This window comes from Zonotrichia albicollis, chromosome 3 (assembly GCF_047830755.1).
Source record: "Zonotrichia albicollis isolate bZonAlb1 chromosome 3, bZonAlb1.hap1, whole genome shotgun sequence".
Taxonomy (NCBI): Eukaryota; Metazoa; Chordata; class Aves; order Passeriformes; family Passerellidae; genus Zonotrichia; species Zonotrichia albicollis.
In genome coordinates, this window is record NC_133821.1 from 64439817 (window position 1) to 64458974 (window position 19158).

Genomic DNA, 19158 nt, shown 5'->3' on the forward strand with positions numbered 1-19158 from the left:
CTCTACCGAACTGTCATCTGGTGCTCAGGCAGCCAACTCCCAACAAACACAGTGCTAGATAGCTATTTCCCATTACAATCAGAGCAAGACAGCTCAGTGATGCTAAGTCACTGTGCTCAGCGATCAAGGCTCACCCAGCCCCCAGACAGCTCCGGCAATCCCAGGGGACTGCATAGGTGGTTGCATACAATGTCAAAGCTGGCTATGACTCACTTTTGCAGATGTGAACTATCCTTAGGAGCATTCAGGCAATTTCTTCTTAAGTTTGGTTAAGGGAATGTAAGCAAATGTATGAAGAGGTAAGCAGAGAGGTCGTGCTGGAAACTAAGCTGTGAAACCAAGGAGCACTATTCTCAGTAGGTAATGTGGTAAAGAGTTAACATAATTTCTTTAGAAATACTATTCATCACCTCCTGGGGTAGAAGGAAAACAGAAGAACATGGAGGCTCAAGAGAAATCAGAGTTAAAAAGAAAATCATTGCTTTTACCTTAAAAGCTCTGTTGAGCACCTCCTCTCCTCCTCTGCTTCCCAATAGGTTAACGATCACTTGTTTTCCATACTGCTCTTTCAGAAGCATCATATGCCTACAGCAAAAGCAACCATAATAGGTACTAAACAAAACTAAGTTATTTTGCCTACTGCCATTTTCAAAATACAAAGCAGAGATCACTGGTTGTTTCATCTAGCAGAAAGTCTTTGCCATATCATCTACAGACATCTTTCTCAGTTTCCTTGCAATCAATTATTAAAGTAAAAATGGTGAAAGTGCGCAATTAATAGATACGGTATTCTGTACTGAAATTTAGGAAAGAAGTGTCTTAGGAAATAGGCCCCAAATCTTTTATGTCACTGTTAGCTTTGACATTGCTCTTCATGGTTCTACCTCTTGGCTGTTATCCTGGGAACTACACGGGAAAGACAAGAAGAGAGGAAAATGTATTACACTTCAAAAGGAATTGTCTGGCATCTTGCAGAGCTGAGACTAAGAGTCAGCAGCAGCAATGGGGCCTACAACTCCAGTGCCAAGGCCAGAGAGGTCCAAACACATGCCACAGGTGACAGGGTTCAAACATCTCTGAGCTACTGCAACATGGAGACATTCACTCTGAACTCAAATCAAGCAGGAAGATGACTAATCATAAGAACTGCTGCACTGGCTCAGAACAAAGGTCCTTTTAGCCAAGTTGTCTGGCTCAGAATCTGCAGGAAAAGCTCAAAATAGGACAAGCATAAAGTGGGCTGCATTTTTTGGTCTATGTCACTAAAATCTCAAAGCCTGACATTTAGGGACTCAAGTTAAGAGCTTTAAGCCAGATGCTGAAACACCCATTCTCCCCTCAAATATCTTTTTCAAGTTGGAATGCATGGTCTGCAGAAGCTGTGCTGGTTCATCAAGACATAATCAGATCTTAAAGTTGATTTCCATCATGTACAGACAACACTGTAGTAGTACTTAAGAGGAAGCTGGATGGAAACAGACAAGAAAAATAAACTCACAAAAATGAGAAGTTATTACATGCTGCAAAATAGCGTGTAATGGCAAAGTGTGCGAAAACCAGGAAGCATACATCTTCTGGCATTACTCTTTAAATCCTTTAACCAGAAATAAGTTACACAGAAAACCATGGAAGGGGAGAAACTAAAGAAGTCATCAGCATTGCCTTCAGAAAACACAGCTAAATATATTTTCTGGTGCACTCTTGATTCTGCAACCAGTTCTCTGTATGCCAACTCATCCCATATAGTTGGCGCCCTTCTGATACCAGCATCAAGATCCTACCTCTCTGGCAGTGTTGCTTCCTTACAACAGAACTACTGAAGCTCAAGTCACCTGTTTGAATACTGAAAGCAAAGCTCCCCGTGGATTTCTCCACAGAAATCTGTCTCTCTGGAGAGAGACAGAGGATGAAAAAATATCTAACAAGATTACCATCCATTTCTCACATGGTTAAATGTAACAGGCCAAATTAATATCTTGGAAAAGCTGTAGCAGGTTGTTAAATTCCAGTGTACTTTTCCATATAAGCAGTCACTTCTTTCTTGCCCATTTTCAAAGAACTGTATTTTGCAGATCTGTTAGAAGAGAGATCCCTAAGTCCATATAACTTACTGGCACAAGGGAAAGAAGGTATAGTGCAAGTTTTAGGAGAAAGCTATTCACCAGTTGTACTAGGGTCAGGACTAAAAGGTTGTTCCTTCCTGAGGTACTCTTAATTCCATGGGTAGTACATGAGGATGCTAAATAAGTTACTGTTTTCTTGCACGAAATATCTCTGTTGTGGAAAGCAAACCTTTATGGATGGAGCTTCAGGGACACTGGCAGGGCAAGTTATCACATCACCAGATGGCCATGAGACCAAAGGTCTCAAAGGCCATTGAATTCAGTAGGATTTAAGATCCTTAAAAGCTTGGAGAATGCAGGCCAAGAACCTCTGGAGCAGAAACTGCTATGGTGTATAGTCCCTTTAGATTCTAATCCCTGTTTGGGGTCTTCACTGTAGAAAAACCATTAACAGTCAATAATATCCTGTGTGCTAACAGTTGAGGTAATAAAGAAGCCTTACATAAAATCAACAAACAAACTGATCTACCAAAACCAAACCAAAACAGAAATTAATCACTTCACCTGCATTTACAAGATGAAAATTTCCCACAGACAAATTCTTCATGTGCTTTTCAGGCACTGTTCCCATGGATATCAGTAGAAATATACCCTTAGAGGATAGCATTTCCTAGTCAGACATCCAAAGGAATCAAGCTAATGCATGTCTTTTTCTACAGTTTCTAGCTGACAAACAAACAGAGTCTTAATGGTTTTAAAATGTTTGCAAGCCAGTCTTTGCATAAAATAGAAAGCATCAGCATAATAGCATCATACAACACTGGTCACAGAATAAGGCATTGCTATTTCTGTGTAGGAGGAAAACAATGAAGAAAAGACCAAATGCAGAATGGAGTGAAAGCACTGTTTACCCTTTAGCTACTTTTGTTAGAGTGGTAAAGCACACATACTCTGTGTACCATAAGTGTAAACTCACATCTGTTGGCTCACAAAGGTTTGCATAAACACTTCTTTTGCATATCACTCAGTATTCCTAAACTTTTACAGAAATGAGCCAGAAGACCAAATTAATTCAATTATCACTGAAAACAAGAAGGAACAAAAGCACCAAAAGAAGTCACTAAATTAAGTAAACCAGTTTAATAATCTGCCACACCTGGAAGATTTGCCACATCATCTGAGAGAGGTTTCTCAAGATTTCTTAGGAAGACAAAGTTATGGAACCTTGGATACATGCCAAGCTGCTGTGTTGATGCCAAAGTGGAATGAAACTTACCTGTCAAAGGCAGGTGCATTGGCTTCCAGACCTCTGTTGAGCCTTAAATGGCGGGAACCAACCTAAAATAAAATATTAGAAGACCAAGAAATAGAAAAACCTTCTTAAACTGCTAGAGTCCTAAGTCACTAGATGTCTCCCTTTTTCCTTCAGAGAAAAACATTTTTTTAACAGCACCAGACATCTCTAACAGACTCCAACCACCCCCACACATAATATCCTTAACACAAAAGCCCCATCTTTTATTAGACAACATTTACAATTACAAGTGAAAACACAATTACCATTAAGCAAAGGGATACCTACACATCTTTTTATGGCCAAACAAATCACATCTCTTTGCCAGCTCCCTCTTGCAAATAGCACACACTGCCTCACATGAGTATTCCATGAGCCTAGCATTCTTACTGCCCTTGCCTTGTAGAAAGGGATACATTTATGCCAGTTCCATGGGTTGTGTATTCTGACTTCTTTGACAAGTATCAGAACAGTGACTCAAAATATGAAGGATGAAATTCTATACCCTCAAACTAACAGGTCTTTTAACGTGGATGTCAACAACAGTAGCCTCAAGTTCCTTTTGAATGGTAGCTACTGTTGGGAAATTATTACAGAGAGCTTATTTCCTCTCCAAAAACTCCTAAATATGTATAGGATCATGCATTGTTTCCTATACTTCACCATCTTTATTTGTTTTTCATGAGGTTGGTTTCTGCAATTCTTTCTAACACCAGTGCCAGTACATTCACACACAAGGAGTAAGAGTATATAATCTAATCCAATTAGTCAAAAAAACCAGGCCTACTAAACAAACCCCAAAAATTCTGTTTAACTAGAGATATTGCCCAATAGCCAAAAATGCTTGAGGGCTCTGTAACATACAGATCAACAGTGCTACATGATGGATACAGCTACACCATGGGCAGGACTTGCACAATCATATGGACCATATGGACAAACTTGCTTTACAAAAAGAAGCAAGTATTGCACTGGATGGTGTTGAAAGACAACAGGGGTCTTTTAGTCACTTCCTTTTGTGCTAAATCCAGTGCCTCTGAATAGTACATAGGTTCTAATTTAATGATCAAAAAAAGTATCATGTAACCTTTAAAGTATCTTAAAAAAACCCAGTTATGTAATGTACTTTCTCTACTAACACTCACAAAATATATGTGCATACTGATTTCAGCTGCTTATCCCTCTGTTAAAAGAATGCAAAGTGTGCTAGGAAGATTCTTATTTGGCCCTATAACAGTATATAAGCTGCAAGTCACAGACCATATATTTGATGCAATAATCTTGTGATGAAATCCTACATCTCTGACTCACAAAAAATCAAATTAGATAATTTTCACCCTTTTGACTGAAATCCCAAAAACACACCATCCAGACATTTTACTTTGTTTCACAGTAGCATGCTCCTACAGAGCACTGGTATCCCTAAATATTCCAGTTGTATTATGGAGGTCAATATCATCAAGAAAACCAGGCATTTCAGAGGAATAAAACTGAAAATGTTACAAAGATATAGCTGTAAGCTTCAGTTTATAACATTAGGACACAGTCCCTTACAAACAGCTCCCTGTAGAGGCATTCAAACACCCAAAAAGGTTAAACTTCAGTCGCCTACAGCCATTTGTCTAGTATAGTTTCGTTTATCTAAACACACAAAATTTCTACAAGGCAAATCTAAAATGAAAGAGCTCATCACTTCCACAGAATGAGCTTTGAAGCTCATATTAAAAAATAATATATATATTTATGTTAATTCTAAATTGTAAGTAGCAAGAGAGAGAAGCAAGGTAGGCTTTCTGATTATTTCTTTACCTGAAGTCTCGTTTGCTCCCAAAACAGTGGAACAGAGCCTCTGATCTGCACAAAGGAAGAGACATCATCATCCAAGTAAATTGTCTGCAAAAATAAAAAAAAGGAAAGTAGTTCTGCAGTTAGATCTGTCAGCCTGTGGCCCCTTCATCAGGTGACAGTTAAAGACACTGAACTCAAAGGGTAAAAAAAGTAAACCATGTATCTCCCTGTATCCACTTACCGCTCAGCCTCTTTTCCATAGTCTAACAGGCAGTGGAACAAAGCACAACGTATTTGCTTTCATGTCATCACAGCAGATTCAACTCACTTCTCAGCAGAAACAGGAGAAAACTTCAAACACCACAACATCTTTCACCCACAATCAAGACGGATTTGAGCTGCTGGTGGAGACTCTTGGAATGGCCAGGCATATGTTCTCCTTCTGTCCCTCTCACAAAACTCAACTGTGCAAAATGTCATTGCTCCTTGTGACTGATGATGGGTAACGTCAGGTGGGGGATAAGCTTATCTCCTGCTGTATTTACCATTTCTTATTTCACTGCATGCTGTGCCTTGTCAGAGAATCCAAATAAAACTCTGTGAAACCAGCAGCTTTGCCACTCCCATCCTGAGGTACAGCGAGCAGCAATGTGATCTACTTCTTTTCAAGGGGGCTTACAACAAGAGGTTCCAAATTCTTCTTTTCCCAACCAGACCTCAAAATCTCCCTCTATGTTGTCTCAGGACTACTGTTAACAAACTGATTTGGGTCAAATCCATAAGAAGAACAAAGACTGATTTCCCCTTTTGCCTACCCCATCCACAGTCCCCAGTGCAAGTGTTACATTATGTTAACTTAGCATAAAAGGTACTATCTTCAGATTGAATGTGACCACAGAGCAACTGTGCAAAGCCCAGCTCCCTCCTCTGGCCTATACTTAGCAGTGGAATCCTGGCTGCTCTCCACGGAGGATACATGATACACATGATACACATCTCTGTTATCTCATGCATGACAATGCCTGCTCTGCAGCCCTGGGGAGGAATGGTATCCAGGTTATCCAGGTAGCTACACTCACCACATCATATCATTTGGCACAGCTGCTGCCAGCTGGCTAGGAGCTCTGAAAATAGAACAGAACATGAAAATGGATTTCTCTACAGCTTTAAAGTGTTTTTGTCTTTTTGGATTTGCCACTAGATGTGGCCAATGGCTGGCTCAGGGAAAGTACCTGACTTTGACCTCTCATCTTCATAAGCATTATCAATGTACAGTTTTTAGAGCTACATGTGTGAAAAAGAGATATTTAGATAAAATTGGTGACAAAACATTTATCTAATATTTACCGTATTTTTGCAGAGCACTTGAAACTGTCTCCATTTCACTAAGATGATTTAAGTGGCTTCATCATGGACACAGTGTTAGTGCTAGAAGGATAGCCAGCCCAGCCATAGTGCAAAACTATGTTTCCATCATTTTAATCTCTCACCAAAGCACTAAGAACCCTTTCCTCTGTTACATTCCATCCTAGCACAACCCCCTGCAAGAGAGGGGTTGCTCAGAGAAGCTTTCTTGCAAGGCCTGTGCCACAGTTTGAGCAATGTGGATCTAAAATATGCTCTCCCAGTAAAGTTTTCTGAACATTATTGGCACCTGAGTGCAGGAGCAAATTTCCATGGCAACACACTGGTGTGCCTTTTCTTTGTACATTTGTGCTCAGAAGAGATCATTCCTTCTGCAGCTGGACTAGGAGAGGAATAAGCAGCCCCACCTTCTTCCTTTTTATCACACTCTCCCTGAGATAGGTCGTGCCAAGATGAGTCAGAGACTTCTACACAATGAATCATCTTTTCACTCACAGCCATGGACCCAAAGAAGCTCACTCCAAGCTAAAGCAGATTAATAGCACTACTATAGTCCCAGCATTATCCTGACTAATACTAAATGAACCTGAATCTGTGCAAAAAAAAAAATCAGGACTGGCCTACTTAAAATCTTGGCAACAATCATCTTCTTAACAACTACTGAGTAGAAATGAAACATCAAATGATGACAAATACAGACAAAGCTTTACCTGAAGTACAAGGTGACCACTCAAACAGCTTGCTACAGGTGATCAATGTCCTTTACAGTATTCTGGGAAGTCCCTGTTTGCACATCTGACTGCAAAACTGACAGTTCAAGTATTTCTTTGACCAGCTCTTTTAGACATCCAGCTGCAAATCTCTAGACTCACTGATAAAAAGATAGTGATTCTAATACAGTACCTGCAGTTTAACATCCTTCTGAGTTACAGACCATGAATATATAACCTATATAGACCATGTTACAGACCATGAATATATAACCTATCTTCTTCCTGCCAAATACAGAAGAAAAATACTGACCAAACATTTATTTCTGTATTAACAGATGCTCCAATTCCATTTATTAGTGGTTAACAGATGTTTGTTACCAGTACCACTCATATTTTCTGTTCACTGGTTTTGACCCATTACCTCTTCTGTTTTCTGCTCTATTAAGCTTGTCCCTTTAGAGAACTGAACAACAACCAAAATATTCAAACTACTTGATCATTCCTGTAACCTAAAAGGATGCCTAAACCTTGATGTGTGATGGGCTGGGGGATCCTCTGTGAAGGTGAGTTCTAATACAGGATTCTTTTACGATGGCAGAGCATTTTAAAGAAACTGACATTTTTTACGTATGTTGCCGTGCAGCTTTTAGAAATCAGATGAGGTTTTTGAACAGGGAGCACAGCCTCTCCAACACCGTAATTCACAGAAAGTGCTTTTTTTCTCCTGTTTGCTTACAGGGCTCATCATTGGTTCTCCGGAGCAATTCTCTGGTCTTTCACAATCCTTTCACCTCATTCTCATGACCCAGATGAATCCAAAATTATTTTCTTCCAAGCTGCCAGCGAGTTGGAAAAAGACTTAATATTTTTTTAATGAGTGGGAGACTCATTAAAATGACTTTTCTGCCAGTCATTCCTTCCTCAACAGACTCTAACCATTTCATTAAGCATTATAACTGTGCAAATCTTCCCTCAATTTCAGTAATACCCACTATCCTTCATTCACCATTCCAAGGAACATGACCCTTGATCTTGACACTGCCTTTTAGTGTACATATCTCTTGATCTTACAATATTAGTGGCAACAGACTTCCTACCAACAGACTTGTTAAGAAAGCAGGTTTAAAGACTAAGACAGCTTTCCAGATCAGGAATGGATTAATCTTAGCAGCCACATACACTGTAAGAAACCCTATTTGCTAAAATATTAAATAAGAACTAATAATATATTTAGATTGAAATGACACTCATAAAGAAAAGATCCCAACTTTGTTGCTTATGCATGGACAAGTACAGTTTCTTTTCTCATATTCTTCACAGCCTTGATCAGTTTTTGTGCACAATGTTATGTTTCCTACAAGCACATATCCATCCCAATTTTTTGTTGTTCTAGTATTGACTTTATTACCCTGTCCTCTAGCAGAGCCATTTCCCTTCTTCTAAGGTACTAGACAAAAGATGAACAGTTCTTTTAGACAAGAAACTTAAAGAAAAGTTAAATGCCTTATGTCCAGAATTTTCCTGTCTTCTGTTTTCCTTTTCTCATGGACAAGAAGATCATACTGGTTTTTCTCTAGAAATTCAACAACAATCAGTTACTTTTTGGACAACACTTGCTCATTAGGATTCATACATCCTGCTAAATCTCTGTCTTTGTGGAGTCTTATCTCTTGTCTTAGATCCAAAATGACAGCAAGTTGGTGCCTATGTACCCCAGGGAGAATGTTCATTCCTATCCAATCCTCAAAACACTTGAGGTCTACTTCCTTAATCTCAAGGGTTCTGGCCCATACTACAATCCAACCCTGTCAGCTGCATGAACATCCAGACCAGGTTCCCATCAGACAGCGCTGTAGCAATTGGATAGTTAACCCATGTGGAAGACCTATTTGCCTTAACAATAGATTACTTGGCCTCTGACCTCTGGTGTTAGAATTTGCCTTGTTTTTCTTTCAGCTTCTGCGGTCTTAGACTCTCTTTGTGGCCTCTTTCTCCAGCTCAGGATTAAGGGTGATAGTACTGACAGTTCAATAGGACATTTTTCAATCTTTCTCTTCTGTTTCATAGGGCCAGACCTTGCCCCTGAAATCCAAGGATCTTTCCTGGTAAGCAAACTTCATGCACAGGTTGTAGAATATAAGAAAATATAAGTGCAGAAAATAATCCTACCCCTAAGGAGTTGCAGCTGATTATCAAAGATTAGGAACAGGCCTGACTTTAAGAGGCCACAGCTGTAATCAGTGAGAAGAAAAGTGCTATAAAAGAGTGGGGTGGTTGGTTGAGAAGGAACTGGAGTCACTCAGCTGCTCTGTGAAGAAGAGTCAGTGCTCTGAGGAGATGCCCATGAGAAAACACCAAGAAATTACGAAACTTTTGGATAAGGAGACAACAGTATGGAGCCCCTGCAATAAGATGACAACACAGGTACTACTAAAAAGCTTCTGGACAAGAAGCAAACATCTGTGTCAAGTCACCGGTGTTCTGATCCCAGCATGCTGTGCCCATCTATTGCTTGGAATAGTTTACTCATTAATCTCCATCACCCACCTTCATTAGAAATAATAATGATTTGGTCACAACTTCAAACAGCAAAATTCACTACAGACTCAAGGGGTACACAGAGACACAGTGCTTGATGAGATGGATACTCTGATGGCTTATTGGGGGATCCCCAGCTCTGCCACACAGAGTCTGGACAGCAGATGGCCTAAACACACCTCTCTGTGAGTGCCTTTAGCTCAGACCATGGGACCCAAGGATATATCTGCCAAAATAATCCTTTTTGCCTTGTCTGCGGTCATATTAAAACTTGATCCAGAAAATAAATCAACCACATGATTGCATCCATTCCTCTCCTGGAGAGCTATCCAATACAGTCTAGGAGGTATTGTTAAATAGGGATTGTTTTCCTTAATCCATGTCTGACAATTTTTTCTGAAACTGGAAGAAAGGGAAGGTTAATTCAAATTCATGGTATTTCCTTTTAGTGCTTTCTCAAGGTTTCGATTTTCTTTACTGAACAATTCCATGAAGGGGAAAAAACTGAAACAATTTATTTGTCTTTGGTTAACTAGAATTGTTCCTTGTAAACCACATACTAAGACTTTAGCATAACTCTATGGAGGGTAACTGGGAGAAGAGCAGAAATGTAAACAGTAACAGGCACACAGACTAATTGAAGAGAGCATTTCTAGTTCCTCAGAGGTACCAGAAGAAAAGAATTACAAAAATGCAACACAGTCTCAACTTCAAAGGATTACTAGGAGAGGAAAAAAAGGTGAAAGGAAACATTTAAGCTTCAACTGAGAAACAGACTGATTTAAAAGCAGCTTGAGAATTAACTGCAATACGGCAAGAACTGCAAGTAGAAAGGGATACCATCCCATTACAAAATATTTGTCAGCAAATCTGAAAGTACACATTGAAGGGATTGCCTTCTCTTCCCTTCATTTTCTTTTTCCTTAAGTGTTTCCTATAATATTTTATTTCTTCTTTCTTCATAAAGGCACAAGACAAATGATCAAAAAGCTTGAAGATATAGTATAAGTTGTTCTTATTTTGTTTAAAGAAAAAGTGAAGATATTTTACTTTCCCCCCTTTCTTCTCAAACACTGACTCAGAGCAGTTAAGTGAGCCCACAAAAAATGACTCATTGCAGAGCTGAAATGCCACAAGGCTAACTCAGTGGGAGACAAAAGCATACCATCTATGCATAAAAGAGCTGCCTGGAGATAAGATTAATTGTTTCTCCCTCTTCTAAAAACAGAAAAATGTTAGAAGCAATTCCTGCAAAGAGGGGAAAAGTCCTGGGTTTTCAGAATCCTAGGGTGTTATTTATCCATGCAAGCACATAGCCAACATACCATAATACTGTACAGGCTCCAGCAAATGGAAACAAAATGTTATTCAGCCAAGATATTACCTCACAGGAGATTAGTCAGTCATTTACTATGAAAGTAGGAGTTTATTCTTGGACTCTTCCATCCTAATGGCAAGAGGATGCCAGCTTGAACTAGATCTCAGGCATCCTAGTGGTTAGCCCAACTTTGCTTTCTTAGGACATGCAGCTTGGTAAAACTAGTGTTTAGCACCATTAGTAACAGCAACCTTTTCCTTCTTTGCTTTGGCTTTTGAAAACAAACAAAACCACACAAACCTTTAAAACTGCAAACTCTCGTTATAATTTTGAACCTGCTCAAGCCTTTCACCCTAAAGCTATTTCACTCTTGCACTTTGGCTTACCCAGCTGAAAAAAAAACCACTTAAAAGCCTTCCATTTTCCCACTTCAGCATATGGCTGAATGGGAACAAAACACAGCAATTCCCATGAAGAGCCTGACCCAGACCCAGTTAAGAGAAGCATCAGCAATCAAGTACTGTTTTGCCACTCACCAGGAGCCAATCCTCAGGTGTTCTGCTGGAATACAAAGGCCAGCTTATTTTTCATGCTAATAATTTGTAACATGATGTATTCCAGGAGTGTAACAAAATAAAATGAGTTACTTCTGACCCACCTAGTGAGCAGGACAGCAAAAGTATTTCACATAATAAGTCAACTGCCAAGTGACTTTCTTTCCCTTGCATTTCATCAAGAGAACATTCTTCAAATCCTGAGTAACAGGATTAGTGCTTGGCACTAACATTCATAAGAAAATACTCAACTAAAATAGCAGAATGTACCACGTATCACCTAAAATGGCAGATCTCCCTTCTTCTGTCCCCAGGTTCCAAAGGAAAATTCCACTTTCCAGTAAGCAGACATAGCTGTATCTCCCAATGCACTGACAGACTTTCTAGAAAGGTGTAGATGTTGCAAGAGTTCACTTGCAGTTGCTTTGGAGCAGTGGCACACAAGAGAATTATTAGCAGAGAATTTGGAGGCTGATATTAGAGACCCAAGCACTAGAGGAGAAGAGCTTCACATTCAACAGGCAGAATTTGTGGGAGCCTGAACACTAAGTGGAAAACTGTCAGCCTAACTGAAAATGCAGGCAAACCAGGAAAAGGAGGGACATGAACAAAAAGTCACCCACATGCCCAGAGAGAACTCTGACCACTGGACAGAAAGTCACATGTGTACCATTGGGCATGCTTTGAGCACCTTTTGGGAATCAAACCTCACCAGCAGGCTGGGGAATACCAGTCTGCAACTCCTCCAGGCATCCTCCTGAGGATCAAAGCACTGCCAAATCTAAGGTAGCTCTACATGTGTCCTTAGGCAGAACCAGGTGAAAAGGTTAAAGCAGTGTTACAAAGACAACATCTCAAAGGAAATGCGGAAAGTACCCAAACACGGCCAGATTTTGGACAAACAGTTGCCTGAAGGCATGCCTGGCTTATGCAGTGGGATAACAGGAAGGAGCTCACTGGGTCAGAGCTGCTACATTCACACATTGCCATGAGGAAATACTAGTGCAGTCAGCCCACCAAAGTGTGGGTTCCTTTGAGAAGGGGTGCCCTCCTCAGCCATCAGGCACAGGTTTGCAATGACACAGCTCAAGTGCCTCCATGCTGCTCTCTCACTGCTTCATGCTCCCCTTATGAGCATCACAGAAGCAATCTACCTTCATTGTACATGCACCTACATATACAGACACATACAATCTACACCACACATCCAGCTCTGGAGATATGCCCAGAAGATGCTGAAAACAACCAAATTCTAGGAGCAAATCCCTGTTCTTTGTTGAAAACTATCAGCCATTTGTCTATTCTGTTTATACAGTGATCCATTTCTGTATGATGGTTCTGACTGCTAGTAATTACTACTTCAGTTCAAAAAGGAAAAGGTGATTGTACTTGAGTAAGAAAGCACTCACTTCAGCTGGCACACAAGACTTCAGATTCTTCATGGACCAGTGCTTTTTACTGAATTTCAAGGCAGCAAGCTAAACCATGTGCAATAAAACCAAGTGATTCAATTGTTTTGTTTGGCTGTGCCAATCAAGGGAGCCTGCTGAATGCATTTCACACACATAATTTGTCTCAGCATCAGCTGGAAATGAGGCTTTTACCACATATGTATAAAAACTGTCATACTACCTCACATTGGAGAGAATCCCCCACAAACCAGTGGGGAATATAAAAGCAGTCTCTTCCAAAATTAGTTGAACTGGAATTTGGCTGACTCTGAGAAGATGTTATTTTTTCAACATTTTCTTTACTAGAGAAAGATTATTTGACAGTGAACTTTACTAATCTAAGATGAGGTCCCAGCACCTTGGCTAGACACCTTCCTGAATGGTTTAAAAACCCTTGTCTACATTTCACTACAGTATCAAATGGCCAGACTTTCACACTCAGGAAAGAAGTGAAAAGTGTTAGTGAAAACCGTGTGAATGGAAAAGTCAGAAACAGAGAAAAAGAGCAGATTGCAAAGAAACGCTTAATGGACAAGAACAAACAGATCTGCCATGCAACAATATTTAAAAAAAAACTTGCTGAGTTTCTTTAATTCTCCTTGAAAACCCTGCCCCAATTAAACACGAGTGGACTAAGTGATGCGAAGCCATTGGACACAAGCACTTACCTGCTCTGTCTCAACAAAGTTGGACACGTGTCCATCATCATTGACCCCTCGGACGTGGAAGCGGACACCGGCCCGCTCGCAGCTGATGCGGGAGATGAGGCAGGCTTTGGCCTTCTTGTGGGAAGCATAAACAGTGCGGATGTCCACGACGCCACAGACCACCTTCAGCAGCCAGTCGGAGCAGTTCACCTGGTAGTGCTTGAAGGGCACGTGCAATAGCTGGTTCCTGAAAGGTTCAACAACACACAGAGACATTACTGAGTAAAACAAACAGACAGACATGGGTGCCGCCTGACAACAATCACTAATTTAATCAAGTAATGTTTTATGACCCCTTTTCTGCTGTAACTTATCTCTGCCCAGGAAATATCGAGAAGAAACCCTTGTGAACTACTACGGTGAACTGAACATGGCAAATTTTAACCACACAGCTACCACCAAGGTGCTGCCTTTATATCTTGTACCTGTCTTATAAATTCAGATGCAAATGCCACCTCTTTCAGCTCCAGAAATTTATATTTAGTAATCTTTTAATAAATTACAGTAATGTCAAGCTAATCACTTTTTTTGGAAGAGTACTGCCTGGACCTTAGCATTCACTACAGGATGAAGAATTGGTTCAAAATCCACCAGGATTTTTAGAAAAAAAAAAATTCCAAGCAGAAACTGGATCTGTAAGTCACTGGAGATATTGCAAAAAGTACTACTAAAATGAAGAGGAACATCTGTTCTAACCTTCAAGGTCAACAATTCAAGAAACCTGTCACATCTAATTAACAAATCTAGTCTCTTTTATTATGAAGTTTTTCTTTACTTCATGTCTCAAAATGTGCCTTTAGTTACATAGGAGGGCCAGAAAAATATCTTTTATGGCCATGCATTGCTCAATAGAGGATCTGTAAAAGAGAGTGAAACCCCTGAAGAATTGTTCTTTTAGAGTACAGCATTTACCAAAAAAGGTGCAAGGCATTATTACATTTTTAATCTAATATGTAACAAAAAAAGCAGCTCCTTTTTTTAGCTCAATTTAGCTCTTTTTAGCTCAACTTTTGCTATCTCTTCCACCTCTTTCTCCCACTTCTACTTGCATAGGAAGTCCTCACTCAGGCAAATTCCAGTAGAATTTTTTGTTGTTGTTGCAGTTCATTAAACAGGCAGTTTGCGTTGCCCATAACTAAGGTCATCTTACACTTTTCATTGTATAACTATTTATCTCATTGTTTACTTTCCTCAAGCATCTATTTTTTGTCTGAAATTTCCCATATCACCTAAATACCTCAAGATAATTTTTTTGGAGCATCCTTTTGCCTTTAATGTGATGTTGTCACCACTTTTCCCTGTTCTACAACATACTGCAGAATGGAAACTTCAGAATTTACTTCTGGATTAGCCAGAAGCAGCAAATATACTTCTCTTCCAAGGAAAAAAGTTTCAAAAGACAGTAGAGGGAAAAGGAGATGTTTTAAATGTTCTTTATTATGGGATTTTGTCATCTTAGCAGTCTCATCATTGGAGTACAACTAATTTCTGCTATGTGTCTGACGTGACAGTGCTTGGTGACCTTTTGGAGAGGGATGCATCATTAGCACAGTTGAAAGCAAGTATTTATTATGTATCTTTCTTCAGTTTTAAAGTCAACCCACTAAATCTTACCAGTCAAAATCACATCATAGCAGGAAAGATTATTTAGCCTAACTGAACTGCTCTCTCATGTTAATTTATCACCCATTATGAACTTTTTTGCTTATTTAATATTCACCTGCTTTGGGCCAAAAGCCTCATTGCACATTCTAGCAGCACATTCACATTTAACCCCGCCAGTTATTTCCCACCTACATCAAACCCTCATTTTATTTCCAGAACAGCTATGCCTGCTGTGTGACTTTTTGTTTAAAAAGAAGGGGGTGGGGGTGGGGAAGGGCATAGAAATCCAAGCATTATGCCAAAATTCGCAAAGCAAACAAACTGAACTACATCAACCCAGCATTGTGTTTTCTCTTTTCCCCTCAACCAATACTTACCACAATACGAGATAACTTTTCTTTGCTTTATAAGCACAAGAAAGTAAAAAGCACAGAGTTGTGTATCGCAGCAGTTTTGTTTTGTGTGATTTGTGTTTGCACTGAGCTGTAAACATATTAATATTGATGTTTTCAATATAAAAACTAGTGCACATTACTGAAACAATAAACTACAGACTTCAAACACCTACTTCTAAAAAATAACACATACTTCAGTGCAAACAATGGGATTTATGAACAGTTCAAGCACAGGTTTCCATTAGATAACTTTAAAGAAAAGTATTTAAAAGGACTGCAGAGGAAACTATTCATGACATATAGAGAGATGTTTCTGTAGTATGAGCAATATATATCTGGTATTTCCCCCTTTGAAGCATAGTATGTCATTTTATAATGGCACTTCACTATCAGATTAATTTTAATTAAACACAAGTTACCATGAATTCATTAAAGCCACCTGCCCTGTAAAAGGACATGTCAATGAATGAAAGGAGATGGACCTGAAGTGCACATGTTCACTTCCCTCTGAGAAAGTCTGGACAATGAGATACAGGTGGGGACAACAGAAGACTCAGGTAGAACACGCAGTACTAACCAGAAGAATGAGTTACCAGATTCATAGCTGTTATCACCCTGCTTCTGAGCCCGCACAGTCAGGTCAAAGTTTGAGCCTGCATTAGGCCAGGAGAAATAGAACATCCCAGAGTTCAGTATTTTCTTCAAGGCAGTAACGCGCTCGTCTTCCTTGGTTTCTTCCTGGAGAGGACAGAAATCTGTTGCAGTAATTTTGTAAACTTCAGCATCCAGGATTTTGCCCACCGATGTACAGCCTGTCACCAGGACCAGAAAGTGCAGCCGAGCGTTACCTAGAAAGTGACAGACAGTTACAAAAGAGTTATTTCCAGGGGAACTCGGCTCCTCACCAGTCCTGTCACATGCAATGCCGACAGGGCTCCAGCAGAGGCCAGCGTCTTTGCTTCACGAGAGAACAAACAGGAAAAACAGGCATGCAGGCCGCGTTCTTCACATTTCTGAATTCCTCTTAACTGCAGACAAGTGACTGCAATTGCACAATATTCCATAACCCTTCTCCATCGACATCCTTTGTTGCACTAGAGTGTGTTTTCCCCACTGAATTTATGAAGAGCAAAGTGCTTACCATTGGAACAATACTCAAAAAGTCAATTTCATCACCCTACAGAACATAGAGCATTCAGATTCTTTACTGGCTTCAGCTGAAGCTGGGCATGTTCAGACATTTGTAAAATTTCAGTTTTACCAATTCTTAAGATTTTGCTTTTTGTATCACTAAAGCATGTACACGATTCAACAACCTCAGCTATCACTAAAACAATTACAGCTGCCATAATGTGAAATCACGAAGCAGCTGAACTTCAGGGCCCCAAGGCTAAAAGATAAATTTGGCGCTTGAGAACATCACTGTAATCAGATCTCTCATACACAGAACCATCTCCACCTCTGCTCATTCTCTCTGAAATGGTAATTAAGAAACAGTAAAACAATTTTTCTGGAAATGCTGGTTTTGCTACAAAGAAACTGCTTGATTTACTTAAATTGGCCTGTAATGGAGACAATGTCATCCTAGTCACTCTAGCTAGTAAGAAAAGGTGGAAATGAGCCAAGATTTATTAATTTAGCACAGCAGAACCATCAGTTGACCTGCCAAGAGCAAATTAATTAGCAAAGGGCACAGTGACAATCTGGGACAATATGGCTTCAGACCGCAAAAGGGAACACTTGGGATCACTTTTCAACCCTCCACTGTCTGGAAATGCACACCAGCTCTCATACAACAACTACTCTTTTTCTGAAACACCAGTAGGGGAGTCCTTGCTTTCAGATAACAGGCTGGCTACAGAAGCCTGAGTTAGGGGTGGTTTTCAGCAGGGCCAGAATATTTGTGTAGGCACGTGGGACTGGAATGGCAGGACAAGGTGGGAGATTAGATCTTATTCATTCTGTTCTGCTGACTCCAGTTTTGTATAAAGGCCAGTGTAGGTGGTATTTACTAAAAAGCTCTGTTCATCACATTTCTTTCTGTAACAGCACTGTGCCATGTTCTCCTTCTTGCGTGCTTTCAAGACATATATTTTCTGTGCTTGTGATATTGCAGTAGAGGGCTAGAAATACTGACAGTTTATTCCTCCTTTGCACATGACTTTGTGTAATTATAAAGAATAAAAAGGAGGAGACACATCACAAGAGTTCATAACTGACCAAATACTGCCCTGCAGCCTCCAAAAAGGGTTAGGAGGAGTTAGCCGTCTCTCAGGATAGCCAAAAGCTTCTGTGACTTAGCTGAAACCATGCAATACTGATCAGCTCAAAGTAACCTTTACTCACAAGACTCTGGAAGCAATACACAGAAACACTATTAGCATGCCTTAATATCAGTCAGCTTGGTTAGTCACAAAAAACCAGTAGTGAAGGACTTGGAGAGCTGCCTGGCAGCAATGCTGAGACAAAGAGTACAAGTACTTTCATTGCCTTCGGTGACGTAAAGCTTTCCTAGACGGTTCAGAAGACATCAAATGAGAAAGTCAACATTAAATTAGCCAAAGAGAACTAAAGCTTAATAATACAGAGCTTGTTACCTGTGGTTCTGTCCTGGCTGCAGGAGATTGCAACCAGTGGAAAATCACTGAATCTAAACAGAATAATCCTCTAATTCAAGAAGGAATTGAATAGGAATATTTGCCTTAGCTAGAAACTTGCTTTTGCTTACCAGAGACTATAAACTCTTTTTACTATCTCCTCCACTCAACCACTCACCCCCAAATGGGATACTCATCCACATCCTGCAAGGTCCAGCATCTCTACTCCCTTAAATCACTAGCTAAAAAGCTCCGAAAAAGTAATCATGCCTGAGAAGGTATTGCATTTTCCCTGAAGTGTAAGGAGATTGGAAGATCCCTGCTTGGTGCACATCCTCTTGGCACAGGGAACAAGCTGATCACAATATCCTATCCTCTGTGTCTGTGTCCTGCCCATTTTATTCACAGCACAGACGTAGCCATTGGGTTCTGAATGGAGGTAATGCTCCTGTCAACCTTTCACCCTTTTAGAACCCCACACAGCAGAATTAATACTGCCAAAACACTGCTCCACTATGATCTTTTAGTCATGTTTCCATTAAGGTATAAGAAATTACTCACCACTAAGCTATACAGCTAGACACACAGAAGGCTTTCCTTGTCTTCCCTTCTTTACCAGCAACATCTAGATGGACCTACAGTTTTAAATTAGAACATGAAAGTCCTTCAGATTTCAGTTGCCTTTTCAGGTCAGTTTCTCTTGGTACCAATCACCAAACACCTCAGCTGTAGACTATTTACCATACCCCACCTTGGAAAATAAAAATCTT

General features: G+C 40.0%; 1 protein-coding gene across 5 annotated transcripts in view; it reads right to left on the reverse strand.

The window, feature by feature from the left end:
* SYNJ2 (synaptojanin 2) overlaps positions 1–19158 on the reverse strand; it is a 69457-nt gene that overhangs the window by 34932 nt on the left and 15367 nt on the right. For 3 of the 5 annotated variants that reach the window (XM_026795410.2, XM_074537677.1, XM_005490239.4), the window contains exons 3-7: positions 16369–16639; positions 13753–13978; positions 5167–5250; positions 3340–3401; positions 489–585 (exon numbers count right to left, since the gene is read on the reverse strand). In XM_026795410.2, the coding sequence (XP_026651211.2) occupies positions 489–585; positions 3340–3401; positions 5167–5250; positions 13753–13978; positions 16369–16639 (740 nt within the window). Of the gene's footprint in view, positions 1–488; positions 586–3339; positions 3402–5166; positions 5251–5386; positions 6145–13752; positions 13979–16368; positions 16640–19158 lie in introns of those variants that run through there. The other 2 variants (XM_074537678.1, XM_074537679.1) reach the window with 2 other exon arrangements.